The sequence below is a fragment of the Teleopsis dalmanni genome, chromosome 2, assembly GCF_002237135.1.
Source record: "Teleopsis dalmanni isolate 2A chromosome 2, ASM223713v2, whole genome shotgun sequence".
In the NCBI taxonomy this organism is placed as follows: Eukaryota; Metazoa; Arthropoda; class Insecta; order Diptera; family Diopsidae; genus Teleopsis; species Teleopsis dalmanni.
The window spans coordinates 85243458-85264736 of NC_051847.1; the positions used below are offsets into that span (position 1 = coordinate 85243458).

A 21279-nucleotide genomic window follows, 5' to 3' on the forward strand; every position below is an offset into this window, starting at 1 on the left:
CCAAAAACCTACAAGTTAGTTGCACTAATGAGCCCAAAACCAACGATTTGGGACAAAAGTTAGAGCACTTCGCAGTCTTAGTATAAAGCGCGAATTTACGAAAAACTCGGCTCAATTCACAAGTATAGATTTATTGCCGGTACAATTCGTTGCCGGCAATGGGTATTTGGCATTAGATCAGCTCAGCTCAGCTTAGTTCAGTTCAGCTCAGCTCAGTCAGCTAAGCTAAAAGCGCAACTTGTACTCTAACATAGATCTAATACTTGAGCCAAACGAACTTACCGAACTTGGTGAGTTTTTACTCATATAAGACGAGTCCAAAATTAGTTTTCGAGTTTAGTCAAATGCAATATGTTTAACGGAACGGAGCTTTGCTAGAAAAGCTTTAAAGACTGGCGTGCGTGCAAGTAGAGTTGTTTAGCGGAATTTCGATTAACAAAAAAATTTAGTTTCTTAGAAAATTAAAAAAATTTAATTAAAATATAACTGTTATTTTAATAAAATAGTAAATAGTTTTCTTAAAATTTCATTAGTGTTAATGTTGAAGAAAAATAAAAAAAAAATATTTATGTCATTTGTGCAATAGGAATCAGTGAATTGTAAAGTTTTTCATTGGTGTGAAATGAAATTATAAAATTATTTATAAAAAAAGCAAAAGAAAAGAATAATTAAAAATAATTTAATAAAAAAAAAGAAAATTAAAACGAAATTATTCGTGTGTTAAACCAAAAAAAAAAAAAATTCCATTTTTGTACAGGTAAATAAACATAATATCAGAGAGTTTATAATACATTAACATAGTACATACAATACAGTACAATAACCGATATTGAATTAGCAAAGTTTTCTATCAAACTCATTTATATGATAATTAAAAAGTATTTAGTTATACATATAGATATATAGGTATTAATAAATGTTTGAAGTGTTCCTAAAAACTATTAGAGAAGGGAGACTGTTGCAATATATAATTTAATATATCTATGTAGTGCTTCTAACCCCTTTTTTTTTTTTTTTGAAAATGATAAAAAGAGTTATATAGGGCTGAAATAAAATATATTTATTAAACGAACATTTTGCTCTTAGTTGAACAAACGATAGTAATTTTTGTATATATGAAATATAGATATTATATTTTCACATGCTATATAAAGTTTTCATTAAAATGAACTCTACTGAAATATATACAAGAATTGATTGAGTAAAACACTCTATTCATTTTTATTATTGTACACAGTATATAAATATTATTTATATATATTACATTATTATATATATATAGAATTATTTTACTATATATTACTACATAAGTAAAACAATAACAAGGTACAAGGTATAAGGTTCATATTCGTAGTTATAAAAAACAGTATAATTTATCTGACTCTACTATTAGTGTCACAACATTAAAACTATTAGTAGATTTTTTAATAGCGATAGAGCTTCCTTTTTTGCCCAAGTGGTATATAAGTGCCGTTTTGCTAATTCATCACATCCGGAGATTACTATATCTAATGATTTTTTAGATTTTTAAACCCAACTTTTTGTTGATACTCGTATAGAAAATATATATTATTCTTTAAATATCTAAATTTAGAATGCTGACTAGAATCGTTAGAACGTAGATTTGTATAGCAGAATATCTTAAACTAGCAGAGTTCGTTATTTGTACAAGAAGAACTAAAGTCCACTAAGTACACGAACTGCTTGTTTGCTGAAACTCAAAAATTCTCTCATTATTTCCTAACTTATCCGAGCTAAAAAATTCCTAGCGACTCCTATAGTCTTTGTAATGAATTTGAATTCGCAATAGTGAATTATACTATATTCCTAAACATTTGGTATCTGGTATCTGTTACCTGAGAATGTATCGATATATGCATTTATTTTTCTTTATTGCGGGCTTGTTTCTGGCCATCTCATGTCTTTCTAGCTCGTTTGTTAATAGATGAGTTAAGGACAACTGTTAGTATAGTTCTAAAAAAATATTTCAAGCGTAATTTTTTTTATCAAAATTTAACTTATTTTTGTGGGGTTTTCCACAAATGAATAATTAATATTGTGAAGCACCACAAATCCTGTATTTTTTTAATAACGAAATGTTTAACACTTTACTATATAAAATTTCAACTGAAATACAACAGTTGTGCTTTTGTTTCTTTTGTAGAACATTTTTTGTATATTTTATTTTTGTATTTTATATTTATATATATATAATATTTCTATTATAATTAGTTGAAGTAATTTGCAATTGCAAATTTAAAGATATTTATTTTATTTTTTAAATTTTGATGCAAAACCACAAATTCTAACATACAATCACTAATTTTTGTACAATAAACTTGCACCTTATATTTATTTACATGTATACATATATAAAAAGTGTTATGTACTCATATTAATAAACAAATATTGCATGTCATTTTCAATACTATTAGCACTTCATGATTGAAGTAAATGAAAATAATAAAGAAGTCGGTTATAAGATTCACTTTCAATAAGCGTGAAGGTCTTACGAAAAAAAATAAATAAACTAAAATCAAACAATAGAAAAATATATAAAAATATATTAAATACAAAAAAACAATTAAATTTTATTATGAAGTATATAACAGAATTTTTAGAACTTGTTTTCTACTAAATTAATAGGAAAAATATAAACAAATTACGAAATTGTGTTACTAAAAATCGTTTTAGTTAATATTAAATCAGGGTTTTGATTTTTTTTATATATACAACTATTAATAAAAAATAATTAAAGTTTACTGACTTAAAATTTCTATGACTTGCAAAAACAGTTTAAATAATATTGTTATTATTTATTATTGTACATTTACAGATACTTTATTAAAATTAACATTTTTTTGTTACTTATACGCACGGTTGAACGAAATGACTTAAGAAAAATTAATTACAGTATTTATTTTTGAGCGGAAGGGTGAAGCACCCAAATTTTGTCAAACATTTGTTTTTTCATTAGTTTATAATAGATAAATAGATAGCTAATAGTTAAATGGAAGGTAATTACTGTAACTTATTGAAAATATTAGTTACAATGTTTGGCCTTTAATTATGTATTTAATTTAATAAAATAGTTTGTAGAGTAAAATTATTATTAACGACTACTAGTACACATTTTGATATAATTTTTTGTATTACTTGTCCTTTGTTTTTAATTTTAATTTCTGATTTTAAATTAATTTTATATTCTATATAAAACTCTAAGAACATAGTTTACATCACTATTATTATACTAGGTTAGGTTGGGTTATACCTGCGATCGCAAGAGGATTCACTTAGGTTTATTGGCTTATTGTGCTACCGTATTATTAAAAATCCAAGAGTTAAAACCATCAAGAAATCTTGGCAAAAGCTTATAATGCTATTCAAAGGGAGGTATTGAAGTTCGCCAAGATCCTCAAAACAGAAAGCCCCTAAAGTGTTAAGCAGGTGGGAGACACTTTCATTGTCCTCAGTACAACTGCGGCAGATATGATTGAAAGGGTGAATTTAGTCTCCTTACATTGTTAGCTAGAATATAATAACCTGTAAGTAAACCTACTGCAAGACAGATATCTCTATGAGAGAGTTTGATATCTATCAATGTAGAAACAAAAACTTTAGTGAAATTGCAATAATTTTTTTTGTATAATATATTATTCAGTATATTTAATTGTTTAATACTGCCTAAAAATTTGGTAGATTTTTAATTAATCAAAATACGGAACTTGCACTCATTAAATCAACAAATGCTTGAATAGATAAGTTCATATGGGTTTAGCAAAATTATACCTCCTTACTTAATTGGAGTTAATATGGTTCCTACACATTTAAAGTTTTTCTTGATATTATTATATCTAATCTTACTATAAGATTTATCTTTAAACATTTTTGTCATACTATAATATGATAGTATAATATCATATTATAATGAAATAATATGATATTTTTTGTCATATACTTAATATATTTTGTTATAGATTTGCCGTAGTTTTAATATAATCAAGATACATAAATTCTACTATTTTAGATAGTTAAGTTAACCAACATTAAGTCTAATTAAATTCAATTTAAGACTATTTTTTATAGTATTATATCAAATCTTACTGTAAGTTTATGTTTATGCATCTTTCTGATCGTATTCAATAAAAACAGTGTTTGTTTGTTCCATTTTGTACTTGGACTTACAAAATGTAATGAAACGCAAAGAAGTTTGAGGTCTTAGTATGCATTACTGGCAATATTTGTAAATGAACAAAACTAGATAATATAGAAGAGTATTGAACGTCAGTATAAAAAGTCATATTATCACAAAAGATTTACTATAGTCGCTATGTTTCTTTTTCCTGAGAGCGCAGAACTATGTAATTGTCTGTATTATGAAAGTTAAAATTCTGAATTGATAAACAAACAGCAATTACTAAGTATTCTTAATTTTTTACACCCAAAGGTGTACTTTAAATTATTGTTTTACATATTATTTTATCCTTAAACGTATGGGAAGTAATTCACAATTAACGAAGCTTTGAAATTGCACATAATGTATCTTGTTAAAATGACTCTTGTGTATTGCCTGCACTGCCAATAATATAGGCTTATGTCACGGATATAAACACATTCAGAAAGATCGGTATGACTTTGAAGGTAACGCATTTATCAGTGTTGAAAAATTGGAACAAATCAACAGAATGTGCTGGTTAACGGAAGAATTAATATTAGAGAGTTTGCTGAAATTTCTTGCTTTCATATGGATCATGCGAATGTATTTTACTCTCTAAACATGGTAATCTCCTGCTTTTTCAATATTTACTAAACTCAAAAAGAAATTATTATTAAACAATAGATGAGATAAAGACACAATGATAGATCGAGCTTAAAGTCATACCTAAAAAAGCATTACAATTATATTTCTTCAAGTGCACGCGTACTTGTGCATACTATTAAAGTGGACCTACTTTAGAAATGATAGAATAAATATTAAAGATTAACTAACAATCTTATTAAAATATAAAAAAAAAATTCTTGTTACTATTTGATTATTCCTCCTTAAGAGGATCTCTTCCATAATGAGATTATTTTTGAACCAAAACAAAGTATATTTATTCCAGTCTACAAATTTTTAACTCATTCCCTACAATCACAAAGAATGTGACTAGAAGTTTCATTTACTACTATATGCAGATGATATTTTAACATATCCAACAATACCATTTTGTGTCTAAGTTTAAGTAACCCGAGAGCAGGTTGGACTGATAGCCTTGAGCACCAAAGTTCTCTTAAGTCAAATAATGTCCCGTTGTGATACATAAGGTAGTAACCTCAGTTTTTTTCGACTCATGTTCCTCAGTTGAAGAAAAGTGACTAATGGACGAAGTAGTTTTTTTATTTAACGGTTTAAACTATTATTCGAATTATTACTATAAAATGTAATTCATTAACAAGTATTAGCTTTTAAAACCTTAAGAACTTTGGAGGTTGAACTGTTATAATTACTTATCTGTTATAATAACTTAACTGTATATTCAAATCTCAAAGTTATAGTAATTTGTCATACAGTACTAAATGTCTGGAGATATGAGACAATACACGACAAATATTTGTAAGGGCTAAGTAACCTATATATTCTGTTTTACTTTACTTCTCTGCTTATTTAAGAAAAAAAATCGATTAATTTTTACTGGTAGCTACAAATTGTTGACTACACACAGTTGCTTTAGGTTATAAGTTTATTTTAGAACACTTATTTTAATGGAAATATACATTAAAATATCCTTTGTGTTAGAAAGATACTTTCTCAGCCCATGTGTACTTATTCATTTCTTATTTATTTTAAGTTCTCATTCAAAACTTAATTGTAAAATTAACTGAGCATGCGATAACTTTTTATAATTTCCATAAATTTCCGTTCAAGGGATGCTGTCTTGTGTTTTTCAGAACCAAACATTCTTGAGATACAAAATAAATTCGTATGGTTGACTTTATATGTGCTACGTAAAATAAAAATTTGTTGATTTCGAGACATTAAACGAGGAAAATGCGCAGCAAAAATTTTGGATTCGTGGGCTCAACTCAAGTTCAGATAAATTTGACATTTAACAGAAAGAAACTTGATGAACGAATATATTTTCGCCTTAGTTTTTATGGTATATGATGATGTAAACGCCGTGGAAAGAGTTTGTCCGTCATCTTAAATACCACAGATTAAGGGCATTTTTTGACCTTGTCATGCTTTTCATTTCATTTTCATTTTTCTAAGTCATACATAAAAGGAAAATTTCTGTCCATAAAAACGTAATGAATACATAAACTTTTTGTTTTGCGGTTTATTCATATATTCTGCCTTGAGTTGTATTCTTAAGGATTTAATGTTTACGTCTGTTATAAAATGGTGAACGATGTGCGTACAGAGTATAAACAAATATTAATAATAATAAAAAGATACTTGCAGCCAAATAGGCAATATTTATGATTTCTGTTAACTTGAGTTGTTATATGTGATGATTTATATATTACATATATATGAAAAAAAATTATATATTATACAGGGTCTTCCTTTAATAGGTACTAATAATTAATCTGTTAACTAACATTATCTTTTTATTATGGAAGCTCTGGCAAGGAATGACCTTCAAAGTAGTGTTTATGAATGATTTATGTATATTGTATGTATCTAAAATAAATGTTCAGTAAAAAAGGTTTATACCATGAGACTATGAGACTCACTCTTGTTCTGTCTAGTCATATTTTGCATAAAGATGCATACAAGGCTATCAATCAGCTACTTATGTATCCTGAAAAATGTATTTGTTGATGCTGTTAATGGTGTAGTGTTATGATTCGTTTGAACATATTTAGAAATGACAAAAAAAAAAAAAATCAGAATATCACCCACAATAGCCATCGGAAGAGAACCGACTTAAGACTTAATTAGCTCTGTAGACTAGTTCCAAGTATAGATATTTGCAACAGTATGTAGTTGTTAAACAGCTAAGTCTCTGTTTGAAATTTGAATATCAAGACTAAAAGTTATTAAAGACATGATACTCCGGGTAACTAGCGGTATAACTAACTGATTATTTCATACAACTATACACAGTTAGCTTTTCTTAGTAGAAAAGAGCTAAACTTGCTGACAAGTGACCTAACTGGCTGCACTAATCTGCATTACCAAGTCAACAATGATGATGCTTTTAGTCGCATTCTGTTTGAATTGCTTACTGAATTGCTTAATTTAAGCTAGTAAAAAAACAGTGATCCAAATATTCCTTTCCGTTAGTTAAAACCTTAGTGCCGTTGGCCACTTAAGGAAAGTACTGACTCAAAGACTTAAGATATGGATTGGCCTCTCAGATCATGTAATAAACCAGCTGTAAAGTATGTTTCGTGGGTTAACCTGGCTTATGCAGACAAGCCAACAACAATTTCAGCGATGGAGGCAAGCACAGATTGCACTTAATGTTTCTATAGTTCGTCTTTTAGGTTATTAAGTTAAGCCGGCGACTTTTAGATCGACTTACCTACCAGTTATGTTATAGTATACAGAAAACTTAAAAACCAACCTTTTTTGACACAGCTTAAAATACTTTTTATATATATCTATATCTTCGTTTAGATATAATTTACTTTTAATGTAAAAGACAATAGGATAAAATTAAAAATCATATATAATGAAAATAAATTGAAAAAAATTAATATATATTTATTTCAATTTCCTGCAAATTATAAACATATTGAATTTATTTATTATTCATATAAAAAATTAAATAAAATTAAATTAAATTATTAATTAAATTAAATAATTTTTAAAAATAGCTATAAGCTTAATGGTTTTGTTTATTTAACATTTTATGTAAAAAAAAAACAATTATATTTTAATTTCAGTAAATATCATTTAAAATGTCAAACGTATCTAAAACCACAGCGCTTGTAAGGCGAACTACATTTTCTGCAGCTGCTACTACGGCTTTCCCTACGAACGCCCCACCAGCAATTTCATTGAATTTAGAAAAAATCTCAGATTCAACGAGGGAAACCAAACAAAAGTAAATTAATTACAAATTAAATTAAAACTATTAATTGAAAATTTTTTCATTTTGTTCAAATTAATAGCTCTACCGGTGCAGGGAAGCCTTATTCTGAAGTACCCGGTCCATGGGGCATGCCAGTAATAGGAAATTCATGGCGGTTTGCACCACTAATTGGTAAGATTCGTTGATAATAATAATTGTGGGAGTAATTTAAAAGAGAAATATGATATAAATTTATGTTTACTATATAAATATGTATGGTATACCAAATAGTAATATAGAATATTTAAAGTGTTTCTTGCGTGACATCATATCATCATTTTTTATATTTTTGATATGCAAGACAGTCGTAACATTGCCCATACAGAATTTAAATACACTACAATATTTCGTAATACAATAGTTTTTCCAGTACTTAAAGCGATTCGTACTAAACGTGTAGCCGTACCGCAAACGACACCCTTAATTCACGAAGCAGATCTACCCACAACGCTTGATCATAACCAGATTTTTAATATGATTAATTAGTATATTTGCTTAATAATCTCGTAAATTTAATATTTTGTTAAAAAATATTAAATAAGTATTATAATAAAACAAGATTTGATGCTAATTACAATATATTAGGTTGGTTACATTGTAGTGACAGCCTACTGCACCAAAGTTCATTTGAGTACAAATATAGGTTCATTATGGTACCACGAATGACACACTGTCTGTACGGTATTATGAATTCTACGGTACGGTAGAACTTCAAGTTCTTCTTCTACTTTAAAGAAGATTGTTAAGAGGATTACTACCACTTAAAAGTAGAAAACCAAAGCATACAAAGCACGCGGACAGAGTGTCTCTTGAAAAGGTGGAAGTCTCTCAGTCTAGTAGAAGTGATCTTACTTGACAAATCTATTATCTTTGCTATGTTCTTAGTTTCGAGTATTGGACTTCAGTTAGAAAAGTGATCCCAAACTTTGTAAGCGATGATGGATACTGACATACATTGTGACCGAAAAGTTTCCGGTCATAAATAAATAAAACGCAAAATTCTTAATCTTCATCAATATTTATTTTATCTCCTTCAAAATATGCTCCATTAGAAGCGATACACAAATGCCAACGTTTCTTCCAATCATCAAAACATTTTTTATAGGCGCTTTCCGGTATGGCTTTGAGTTCCCTCTGCGAATTCTGTTTTACGTCTTCTATGGATTCAAAACGCGTTCCTCTGAGTGGTAATTTGAGGTTGGGAAACAGGAAAAAGTCACACGGTGCAAGATCAGGTGAATACGGTGGCTGTTCGATGGTATTTATTGAATGTTTGGCCTTAAAATCGTTGATAATGTTGAACAAATTGAGGTGAATCGGAACAAGCCGGGCGTTGACACGTCGCATACACAAATTGTCCACCAAAATCAAACGAGCCATCTCACGACCGATGCCTAGCTCTCGTGCTATCTCTCTAACACTCACATGAGGATTTTTGAACACGATTTCCTTTGCCTTTTCAATGTTTTCGTCGGTGGTAGAGGTCGAAGGTCGTCCAGAACGCGGCATGTCTTCGACGGTCGTACGACAGTCCTGAAAGGCTTTGTACCACTCATAAACTTGAGTTTTCGATAAAACTGATTCCCCATAAGCCTTTTGTAGCATTCGCAACGATTCTGCACACGAAATTTCGTTCGAAAAACAAAATTTGATGCAAACTCTTTGTTCAATATTTTTTTCCATTGTTTTTTTCGCAACGCACTACTGAGGTGAACTGGTTTCAACAGCTGCCGTAAACGAACTGTCCGACAGATCCCGCTCATTTTTGGCAATAGTAATTAGACAGTGCTGCCAAACTACATAAACTTAAAATATCGAAAAATATACAGCGCGCGAATTTTAAATGAGAACCTCCGAAAACCTTTCGGTCACAATGTATGACATGAAGTGCAGCTCCCTTATCATCTGTAGAGCCATAATCTTAACAAAAGTTGTTAGAGAGTAAACCAAGTTTTATTGCATGTCTTCTTAATATGTTGTGGCCTGTCAGCACTAATACCGTAGTATTGTGTTAGTTTCGCTTTAGTTGAAGTAAATAACTGCTGCGAATTTTGTCGATTTAGATGAGTTGAGTCTTGTAATCTGAAAAGAGTCTTCATCTACTCAAGCCTTCATTATAGGTATTTAAGTTTAATCCAAATTTAGCCCTTGCAAGAGGGATACCAATATCCGAAAAGTGAATTTCAGAAACCGAAATGAGTTAGACTTTGACAAGCTTCTACAATTCATCAAAATATGCCTAACATTCTCAAATTACGAAAAAATCAGCTGCTAGACTAATCACAGTTTTCATTTGATGCTTATTAAAATTCCGAAAAAATAGAGTTTCTGCTTTAAACTCTTCCAATAATCTTATTTTAAATATACATACATAAATTATTTTAATAACATTAACATTTTCTTTAAATATATTTTTTTTTTCATTGAAAGCCAGATAACCAAATTAAAACTATAATTACAGGTCCATACAAAATTAGTGATCTTGACAAAGTTATGAAAGAATTACATATAAACTATGGAAAAATAGCAAAAGTTGGTGGATTGATTGGACATCCTGATTTACTTTTTGTGTTTGATGGAGATGAGATACGTAACATTTTTAAAAAAGAAGAAGCAATGCCTCACAGGTATTAGTTCATTTATTTGTTTAACTATTGCTTTTTACTAAATTTTTTAAACAACTAATATTGCTTATTAAATATATTATATTAAATATATTATACATAAATATTTAAAATTACTAATAAATTTGCATATATTTTATAATCTTAATATATGAAAACCATAATTTAAAACCTGTATATTAAAATTATATGATTAATAGAAAATAAAATGTAACATTAATGGATATTTTATTACTATTGTTTAAAAGACAAAAAAATATGTTCGATTTAATACAGATAATAATATGTACATTGCAAAATTGACATCAACTTATGTTTATATCATTAGAGTATCAGTTCCATACTTCAATTTAAAAACCGAACTCTATTTTTAATTGATATCTTGCATTCCTTTTTTCATGCTAAAAGCTTTAGAATACTTATTAATCAATTAATATCATATCATTAATATTAATAGTATCTCTGATTTATGCCTTCATTATTTCTAAAAAGTATGCAATTATTATTTTATAAAAAACATTTTTTTATATTTTTTGGTATCTTAAACATATGCGAGAAATTGTTATATGAGTAATAATTTCATATCAAATAAATATAATTTGCATAGGTTTATTGAAATTATAAAACCAACTAACTATTAGGTTAGGGATTCAGTTAGGTCTATAGGTTCATTGTGGTGCCATATAAGGAAAAACTCAGAGGTTTAAAACTAACTTGAACCTTTGACAAAAGCTTATAATGCTATTTAAGAGGAGGTCTTAACTAACTATTAATGTAAGCTTTACTTGTGTTTATCTAGTTATCGATTTCTTATAAATAAATCACTCCTATATACCATTTACCTTTTCTAGAAATTATAATGATTTGATTACCAGGTTTATATGTAGTTTGTTTTTATCTTTAATTTATTTCCTGCCAATTTGGATTAAAAGTAAATTTGTTTCTTTTTTTTTTAAATATCGACATAAAAGTAATGTTTGAGATAAAAAAAATCCTATTTTAACTAACAGGAATAGTTAATTAACAAATACTTTTGTTGCTAATAGAAAAAATTAAACATTTGCGCTAAGCCTGGTACTTGCAGTTCAAATAAATTATATACGGGCGGTAAACTAATTAAAAAACTCGAATATTTCTTAAGACTTGGCAATACTCAATCAAAACAGCGTTGTAAGGTCAGCCAAACTTTAATAAATTAACTAAAAATTATTGTTGTTGTCTTCTCATTTCTATTCGAACCCTTCTAACTTTTAAATAGTTTCTTTTAAACGACAAAAAATATATTCGAATAAAATAAATGCAAATATACAGTAATAACTCGATTCTCGAACTGAATCCAAATCATGCGCAAGTACGAAGCAAGTATCGATTTTGAGAAGTATTAATCAAGCTTGTTAAAGAATAAAGTTAATACTGTTTATATATTTGAGTTTATCTCGAATTTTATACCCTTTAATAAAAATTATTTTAACCATTTTTGCCGATTCCATTTTATGATCAGTTTAGAAAGACATTACTGAATTGATTTTTAAATTTTTATAAAAATTTTATTTTCAAAGTTTTCTTTATAAATCTGAATAGTTCATGGCGGCATATCAATTGATATTATGTATTCAGACAAAATATTTACTTTCAAAGTTATTTATGCAAAATTTTATTCAAGTGGTAAAATAACTTGAAAGACTAATTTACCGTGAAATAAACAGATAAACACTGGCTGTGGCTGTGATCAAGGATATATATAATTTGTAAGGTTTTGAGTATTTCTTCAACTGACAATGATAACACCATTGTAAAGTTACATTGATAAACATAATATTATGGATATGGAAGTTAAACATTTAAATTTCACATCACAGTTGATACTCACAGATTGGAACTACTCTGTTTTCCAAGAAGTTCTAATTTCCAACATATTATCATATCTGAAGGTTTTATTTTTCATGACAAGTAAAAAAAAATGCAAATTAATTCAAAAATATTATTTTTATTAATAGTTTTTTATATAAAATTGTGATATTTGATTGTTGTGGTTTATGTAGGACTGGAAGATTGGTTATATGCTTAGAAGGAATTAACCCATTTCTTTTACAGCAAATTTTTCGAATAGAAATAGGGATATACTGAAGAAATTTTTAAACCAATAATTTTATTTATTCTTTTTCAATTAATTGAATTCTTGGACTTTTCATCATACTGCTGTTATGAATACCGTCACATAACTATCATAAGTACTCTTTAAAAACATTTATTAGTTTAATTGTGCTTATATAATTTTAGGACTGTAGGTGTCAGAAATTAAACTCTATCAACTTTGAACCTGGTATCTAGGTGTTAATATAAGTTGATGATTATTTTAATAAAACAATTTGCTTCAATAGCTCAAAAGAAAGTGAATAATGAGCTTTAATTGTCGAGCTGAGAACCAATAAAGCCGAACTGGTCCTTACCAGACAATCAAGTTGATGATCCGTTTGGTAGTAATCAGGCGATTGTATGATCGCATGATTCTGCCGTTAATGAAACCAAGCGCAGGGGCCAGATTTGAGAAGCCGCGGGTGTTAACTATATAATACAATATACACTTATATCAATATACACTTAATTTATCTTATTCAAATTTAGGGTTTTGACAATTTAATTTGTCTTACAATTACTGAGTTTTTCATTAGAACTAACGCATAAACCACAGCTATATAAATCATTGCTTTTTTCATTGAGAAAAATTTTTTTTTTTGAATGACAACACTATTTTATGTAGAAAACAATGTGTAATGTTTTCAACAGACACAAAAAAAATATAATAATTATATTATATTCAGTTCATTTAATTTAGTTAATCACTAGTAAACGTGAAAAAAACTTAAAATGTGCGAAAAACTTCGTAAAATGAGAACCACAATTCTAATTTAAGAGTATTCAATGCATAATAAAATCCGGTTCTTATTTCTGAAAATTTTAATTTCTTAAAGTTTTAATTTGTGACCTTCTTTTACTTTTTTATTTTTTCTTGATCAAACGTGAGTTAGTGTCTACAGCACTTTTACTTAATAGTGTCTCTGATTATTTAGATCAGAGCTGTCCAGACCAGATAAGATCGCAGGCCAATTCAAATCACTGAATATGTTGGGGGGCCGCAGAAATAAATACATACATTCATAATTTTTTCGGAGAGAAATAAATATACGGTGATAGTGATAAATTTAGTTATATTAATTCTTCATTAGTTTTCTTTTACAATTCAACCAACATCAACATTATTAATATTAGTTGTTGCCATACGAAAAAAATCTTATTTTTAATGTAATGACTTACGGTACTGGAGACAAGTTTTTTGAACCAGTGGTATAAAGAAATATATACTAAAATCTTTATCAATTAAGTAAATTAACGAGAAGTGTAATAAATTATCTAAAACTTTTTAATTCATTTATTTTGGATACCATAAAAATAAAAAAAATTTAGTTACCAAAATATAACAAAGAAAAATTTTCCTAATTGTAGTAGATTAGAAACATGTCGCGGGCCACATGAGACCCGTGCTTTGAACAGCACTGATTAAGATGATCCACTGTAATCTTCGTTAATAAGAGCTTCGTTAAATTCTGATAATAGGTTAATTTGTGAACGTCCACTGTATTGTCTTTTTCATTTATATTAAATTAAAGGTTGGCAATTTAAATTTTTAGTTCTTACGGTTAAGTTTATTTTGCATAAACTTACGAAATAATTATTATGATTATAGTTATTATTTTATACATATAGCATACGCTTAAAACTTGACATTATTTTATTTAAAAATATTTCAAGAAAAGTATTTATATTTATGGCTTTTAACGCGTTTTTAGGATTTTTATTGAGTTGTTAAAACAATAGCTATATTGAAGAACATAGTTAACAAATAACAAATATTACTTTTACTTGAAAATCTTGTTGAACTTATATTAATTATGAAAGTTTCACTTTTTTGTCGCTGTGTATTTTCACTTTTTTGTCACTGTGTATTTTGCTTATACAAAATCAAAAAATGTCTGTATATATTTTTGCCGACCCTTGATTTATGTACGGCTATTTTGAAAACTGGATATGTGCGATAAACTAAAAAAATAACTATGAAAATAGCTTAACTGTCATCACACAATTTTGGGATAAAATCTTTATATTGCAGAGTAGTTAAAGACTTGTGTCCATTTTTGCACGCAAAACTATCCAGAAAAACTGTTTATGACTTGTTAGAAATCCGAAATTGATTATATGTTTAGTAAATCAATAGACTGTGTAAACATAATTTTATACCAAATCGTAAATTATTATTAAGGGTCGACGCAAATACATACAAAACTAAGATAAGATTAAGCTTTCTGCTATTAAATCACACTGCATTGTTTATTTATCATGTATATAATATATAATATTTCGGATAGCTAAGCTCGAAAATCGCACTAATCGCATTAAGCTGTCAATAGATTTTGCTTAAACGACTGTATTTCGTCGAGACCGCCGACGACGTTGTTTGGGGATATTTTTGATGAGAATTGGTTGTGGAGCTTTATGAGTTCTGCTACCAAATACCATATTTTGCCAACTTTGTGTAACATTTGGCACATTATATATGAATTAGTATTAAAATGAATGAATAAAATCAATAAACAATAATCTTTTGTTTTAAATGAGTAGATAGATAAAGATAAATATTTACTGTTCCCACGATATTCTACGCCGATGATTGAGCATTGGAAATTCTGAAAATTTTGTACTCTGATATTTAAACTTGTTAATTATAGTAGATACACATTCAACTTAAGCAAAAATAAACATAAATTAATATTTTTATGACTTTTCTAGCAAAATTGCAATTGAAATTACCTTGAATTTCACGTGCTCTTTGCAAATAAATAAAAGTAGAAGATAATTTTTTCTTTGTATTGTATATAAACATATATATATATATACATACGTAATACAACGCAATGTTTAACTTTTTAATAAAATACAATGTAGTTAAATCATTTTTTTAACTTTTAGATATAAATTTTTTATGTTTCTTGCATAAGTTTACTGTGTTGCAACCTTAAGGTACTAAAAAGCTAATAAAATTTCTGCGTGAAATAAAACAACATTTCTATAGTATCTGTATCTGTATCTGTAGAAGATGAAATTCATCTTAAGAGTGAGAGCCAATTTCAATTTAAATTGCCTAAATTAGCTGAAACATTACAAAAGTGCGTGAGATGTCAGTTACTTTTTTTTTTTTTTTTATTGTATTGACCATGTTAAACACGCAAGTTTATAATAGAAATATTACAATAGTTTTACGATAACGACTTTCTAATGCTCCTAAATATGCATTTTTTTATATACAAATTGTATAGCAATAAATGTTTAGTTTAGTACTCATTAAAAGTTATTTAAATTTTCAATTAGTAAAGGCGTTCGAAAAGCTAGCATTTATTAAATATTAATAGTTAAAAAAATAATAATAATAATAATTTTAGTTTCTAGATTAAAGTTCTTTCGAATAGATCTGTATTTAACAAACAATAACTTTGTTAATATAAATATATTGAGGTTACTACATAGAAGTGCTTTCGAATACATCTGTATTTAACAAACAATAATTCTGCTAATATAGATATATTTAGGGTCCTACATTGAAGTGCATTCGAATACATATATAGATATGTAGATATTGCGGTTCCTACGTTGAAGTTCTTTCATTTGTTCTGTATTTAACAAACAATAATTCTGCTAATTTAGATTATTCAACTTCCAATATTGAAGTTCTTTCGTATATATCTTCATTTAACAAACAATAACTCTATTAATATAGATATATTGAGTTTACTACATAGAAGTGCTTTCAAACACATATATAGATATGTAGATATATATATATTATTGAGTTTCCTACATTGAAGTTCTTTCAAATAGTTCTGTATTTAACAAACAATAATTCTGCTAATTTAGATATATTCAAGTTCCAATATTGAAGTTCTTTCATATATATCTTCATTTAACAAAGAATAACTCTGTTAATATAGATATATTGAGGTTCCTACATTAAAGTTCTTTCGAATAGATCTATATTTAACAAACAATAACTCTGCTAATATAAATATATTGAGGTTCCATCATTGAAGTTCTTTCGAATATATCTGCATTTAACAAACAATAACTCTGCTAATATAGATAGACATATATAAAACAAAATATATGTCGACTACTATAAAGACTGATTTCTTTTCAGAATATTGACGTTCTTAGATTTGGAAAGACCTGAATATAACAAACTATATATAGGAAGTCATTTTTATTTTTATTGGTTTTAGAATATTGAGGTTCTTTAAACTTTAAACTATTTAATATTTTAGTAGTCTTGAGATCACACATCATGTAAGTTATTTGAATATACTTTATACTAATAACATACATGTAGCAGTTTCAGGCACAAAAGATATGTTAGTCTTCTTTCACTCTATGACTCAGTCTTTCACTATCTTCAGATTAAAGAATTTATTTTCCCAAACTTTTCAAGTACATTAGGTAAAAATCTAATGTACTTGTTTCTAATCTACTATAATTGTTATTAATTAATAACACTAAATTTAACGTTATAACCGTATTTTTTCTTTTCTCCAAAACAACTATGAGCGTATGTATTTGTTTTTGCGACCCTCCAATTTGTACATTGATTTGTATTAGCCCGCGATTGCATCTGGACTGGATAGCACTGGTATACACTATAAAATTTAATAATATATAACAGAATGACGCCTAATTTGGTTTATATATATATATCCGTTTTATATATATTATATATAGAGTTTTCCCAACTTGTTTGGCATAAGTTCGAGAAATGATTTTTTGGTCTAAGGAAGGACTGCCAATTTTTTTACTAGAAGTCTTTTAAACATGTATTTCGCCTCTGATTTTTCTGCCTCTAACAGATTACTTTTTTTTCGTTTTTAAATCAAGATATTAATGCTCGAATTCAAACCACGTTAGTACAAAAATGATCTATTGATATATAAAGATATAGATAGATAAGTTAAATATATTTATTTATTTAAGGGACAACCCTAAATCTGCAATCTGTAATATACTACAGATTTTAAAAAACACTTCACACTAAAAGCAAAAATATTAAATTAAAAAAGACAAACTAAAATAAACTTAAAATAAGTTTATATTTAATCAGTTTTTATTTTACCTTAACTTTGTGTATCTTTGAAAAAAAAAAATACGAAGTGCACTTCCACATTCATTCATAGATTTTGGCATTTATATCTTTTCAACAATGCTTGCATTTTTAAAATGTATATTAAAAATTTATATTCCTGTCATGAGTGCTTCGAGATTTATTGAGTAGTGAAAAAGTGTAAGAAAATTTCAAAAAATTGATGAGATTTCTATTCACAGCTCCAAAAAGATTGACGTGACTTCATTGTGATAAAACTATTTTGTATTGAGATAAATATAAGTATCTCAAAGCTTAACTATAGGAATTTGCATTTATACAGCATTTGTGATTCGTTTGGATTGTACGTATTGTGAAAGTATATTTAGACTAAGCCTAAGACAATTAGCGGTAGAGTAGAGTCAAAGGAAATCATAAAAATGAAGTCATATAATTAATAACTGTTTTATATCCGCTAAAATGTTTATTTAATTGTGATGTAATTGATTATCTCTTAAGATGTGTAGATCTTAAAACTCGAAACCTTAAGTTGTTCTTAAAGTTAATAAATTACTGTTGTGATAACTTCGAGGTCATTAGAATCTTTGCACAGGGCAATACATTTTATAATTTATTTAATTGTATAATTTATTGTAATTTATTTTTTTATCTAAATTAAAATTAAAAGTTCCTGTTAATTATGTACGTATGTTTAATAATACAGAATGTGACAAAAGAGGCTAGTCTCAGCATACTTGACATCACAGTCATTTGACACTGAAAGACGGGAGCATTAGAATTAAGTGCTTAAATCATCGTTTATTTGCTAATTTGAAAGATTTGAACTATCGTTAGCGATCTTATAATGATTAAATTTACCCATAATGGTTAAATTTGATATGAGTTTAAAAATATTATTAATCTAATTTATGAGCTTTTGAAAATTCCATTATTCAATAAGGCATTTTGAGTTCTGTACTTTGTTAAGTCTATATAATCTAGAAAAGGTATGTATTTCTTGTGTGAAGACATACAGTACTTGAAATTGTTAATAGCTTATTTGGTTGAGGTGAGCTTTCCTATCAAGAGCTTTCCTATCAACAAAAAGAAAAACTAACAAATATAATAGATTGTTATATTTACTTGGCAGTGAGTTAGACTTAGACTTACAATTTTTGTAATAGATAATACTGATAATACTGGGGCAGGTATTTTTAACCCTATTTGTAATTAAAAACTTCCAAAGAAGCACGTAGCACCTATTCTATTGAATTAGCACCTATTGCAGTACAAAAGGTCAATTAAGGTTGCAGCGCTCGGTCTAGTGGACTCTTATCTTATATGGGTATATTTGCATATGTAGAGTACAAAATACATACTTAGTGATTGTCCAAAATTGTCGTGAATCCTACTAAGAATATTGCGGCAAGTTTTATTAACTTTATCTGATATATATTACTATCTTTAGTTCTATATAAAGCTCTTGAAAGTTGAAAAACTTTTTTCTACTGTAAACTTTTTACAGATTACATTATTCATATATCCAAACCATCAGTTATCTACTAACTAAAGCTTCGTCATTGTCATGGCTCTATATCCATTTTCATGGCTATAGATCCATGCCCACAGTGTATAATCTAATGACAATATCCGGATACGATGTCGGCTAGTCACCGGAGATACGTTAGATTATATTCTTCATGTATCCAAACCTCCAGTTATCTACTCATTGAAGCTTCGTTACTGTCATGGTCCCACATTCATTTTCATGATAATGCTCCTATGCACACGGTGTATTGCCTAATGACAATACCCGGACATGGTGAAGTCTATTTACCGGATATACATTAGAATATTAATCATGTACCTAAACCTGCAGTTATAAAGTAACTGTTATGATTTCATATCCATTTTCATGGTTATAGACTCATGCTCACAGTGTATGGCCTAATGACAATACCCGATCACGATGAAGGCTAGATACGTCAGAAAAAAAACAAATAAAAATATATGTTTAATGTAACCTGTTAGAGCTGTGTTAAATTTACTTGAAATAACATATATCACTGTATGTAAAAATAACAAGAAACTTAATAATAGAAACAGAAACCAAATAAAATGATTAACTCTGACCAGCCTACCCTGTTGGTACTTCTTATTTATGTATATGTGATGACTTTGCAAATTTAAAAATTTATATTACCAAATTTAATTAATTAAATTGTAATTAATATTCAAAAATTCCCACACTTAACCGACAATGAAATTGTAATACCAGAAAACCAACAAAAGATGTAAATAGTAAAATACATAGCAAATACCAAAGTGAGAGCAAATACCTAGCAGCCAACAATGGACTTGTTTGGTTGTCCGACAAGTTCAATTTATGAAGGTTAAACACTTTGAAAAATATTGTTGACATTTCTAGTACGTCCGTCTTGTCTTCTCTTGTCTCTGTTTTTGTAATTCTTCAAAGCATTGTTTATTAATAAATATTTTCTTTGTTGGTGCTTGGCGGGTTTACTGAGTGATTTGCAGTTCACACCTGGTGGTGACTTCAACTTAGTTCCAACTCGTACCATATATGCAAAACTGAATTAAAAACGCATGTTAGAAAAATTTCTCAATAAAAAATAGTTGAATTTTTATTAAAACACAAAAAAAAATGACCAAACAAAAAACTTGAATTTTGGCATAATTTAATTTTGGGCAAATGAGGCTTGGTTTAAAAAAAATATTATAACAAAAAAAAATATTTGGAAAAAAATTATAAAAAAAAACAATAATTAAAAAAAAATAATATAATAAAAAAGAAAAACAATAATAATGATAATAAAAACTAAAAATAAAAGCGCGGCTTTTTTGAATTACATTTTCCTTATTTAATTTGCTAATTTTGTTTTTGTTTATTTTATTTCTTTGTACACATTTTAAAAATTTATCTATAAGATATTTACATATCTAAATACATAAGACTGCTGCATATTTTCTTTTACTGTGAAGTGTGTTCACAGTATTTTTATTCTGCATGTTCATTTCATATTATATTAGCCCATATATCATATATATATATATATATATATATGCAGTATATAATCCTATATATAGCTATATATCATAAAAATATTTTTAAGTGAAAAGCTTTGTTGTTATATGTTAAATGATGTAGTCGCCGTCAGTTTGTCTGCACGCAACAATTTTTATTATTCCTCATTTTACATTGTATCTGTCTATCGTTGTTGATATAATAGATAGAAAAAAGCTTATTATTGTTATGTCAATGAAATCTACTTATACCTTCTGTTTTTTGAACAATTTGATTAGTTACCATGAGCTAATGCTCGTAATATTGGATATGTCTCAAATCATTGTGGCATTCGGAAAGGTTCTATTTAATATCTACAAGCATGTA

The 21279-nt window shown here is 27.6% G+C and overlaps 1 protein-coding gene across 1 annotated transcript; it reads left to right on the forward strand.

Moving 5' to 3' along the window:
• Nucleotides 1-735: 735 nt before the first annotated feature.
• LOC119674968 (probable cytochrome P450 49a1) lies at nucleotides 736-19847 on the forward strand. The gene is made up of 5 exons (XM_038086123.1): nucleotides 736-757; nucleotides 7879-8039; nucleotides 8107-8198; nucleotides 10528-10693; nucleotides 19793-19847. The coding sequence occupies exons 2-5, from the start codon at nucleotides 7894-7896 to the stop codon at nucleotides 19845-19847; spliced, it is 459 nt and encodes a 152-aa protein (XP_037942051.1). The 5' UTR covers nucleotides 736-757; nucleotides 7879-7893.
• The last annotated feature ends 1432 nt before the right edge of the window (nucleotides 19848-21279 follow it).

What these genes read in the sequence shown, in the direction of transcription:
- LOC119674968 (XM_038086123.1), top strand. Translation starts at nt 7,894, where the DNA reads ATGTCAAACGTATCTAAAACCACAGCGCTTGTAAGGCGAACTACATTT. An exon ending in GCGGTTTGCACCACTAATTG is followed by an intron (nt 8,199 to 10,527) that starts GTAAGATTCGTT and finishes CTATAATTACAG; the next exon opens with GTCCATACAAAATTAGTGAT. An exon ending in GAAGAAGCAATGCCTCACAG is followed by an intron (nt 10,694 to 19,792) that starts GTATTAGTTCAT and finishes TCATGGTTATAG; the next exon opens with ACTCATGCTCACAGTGTATG.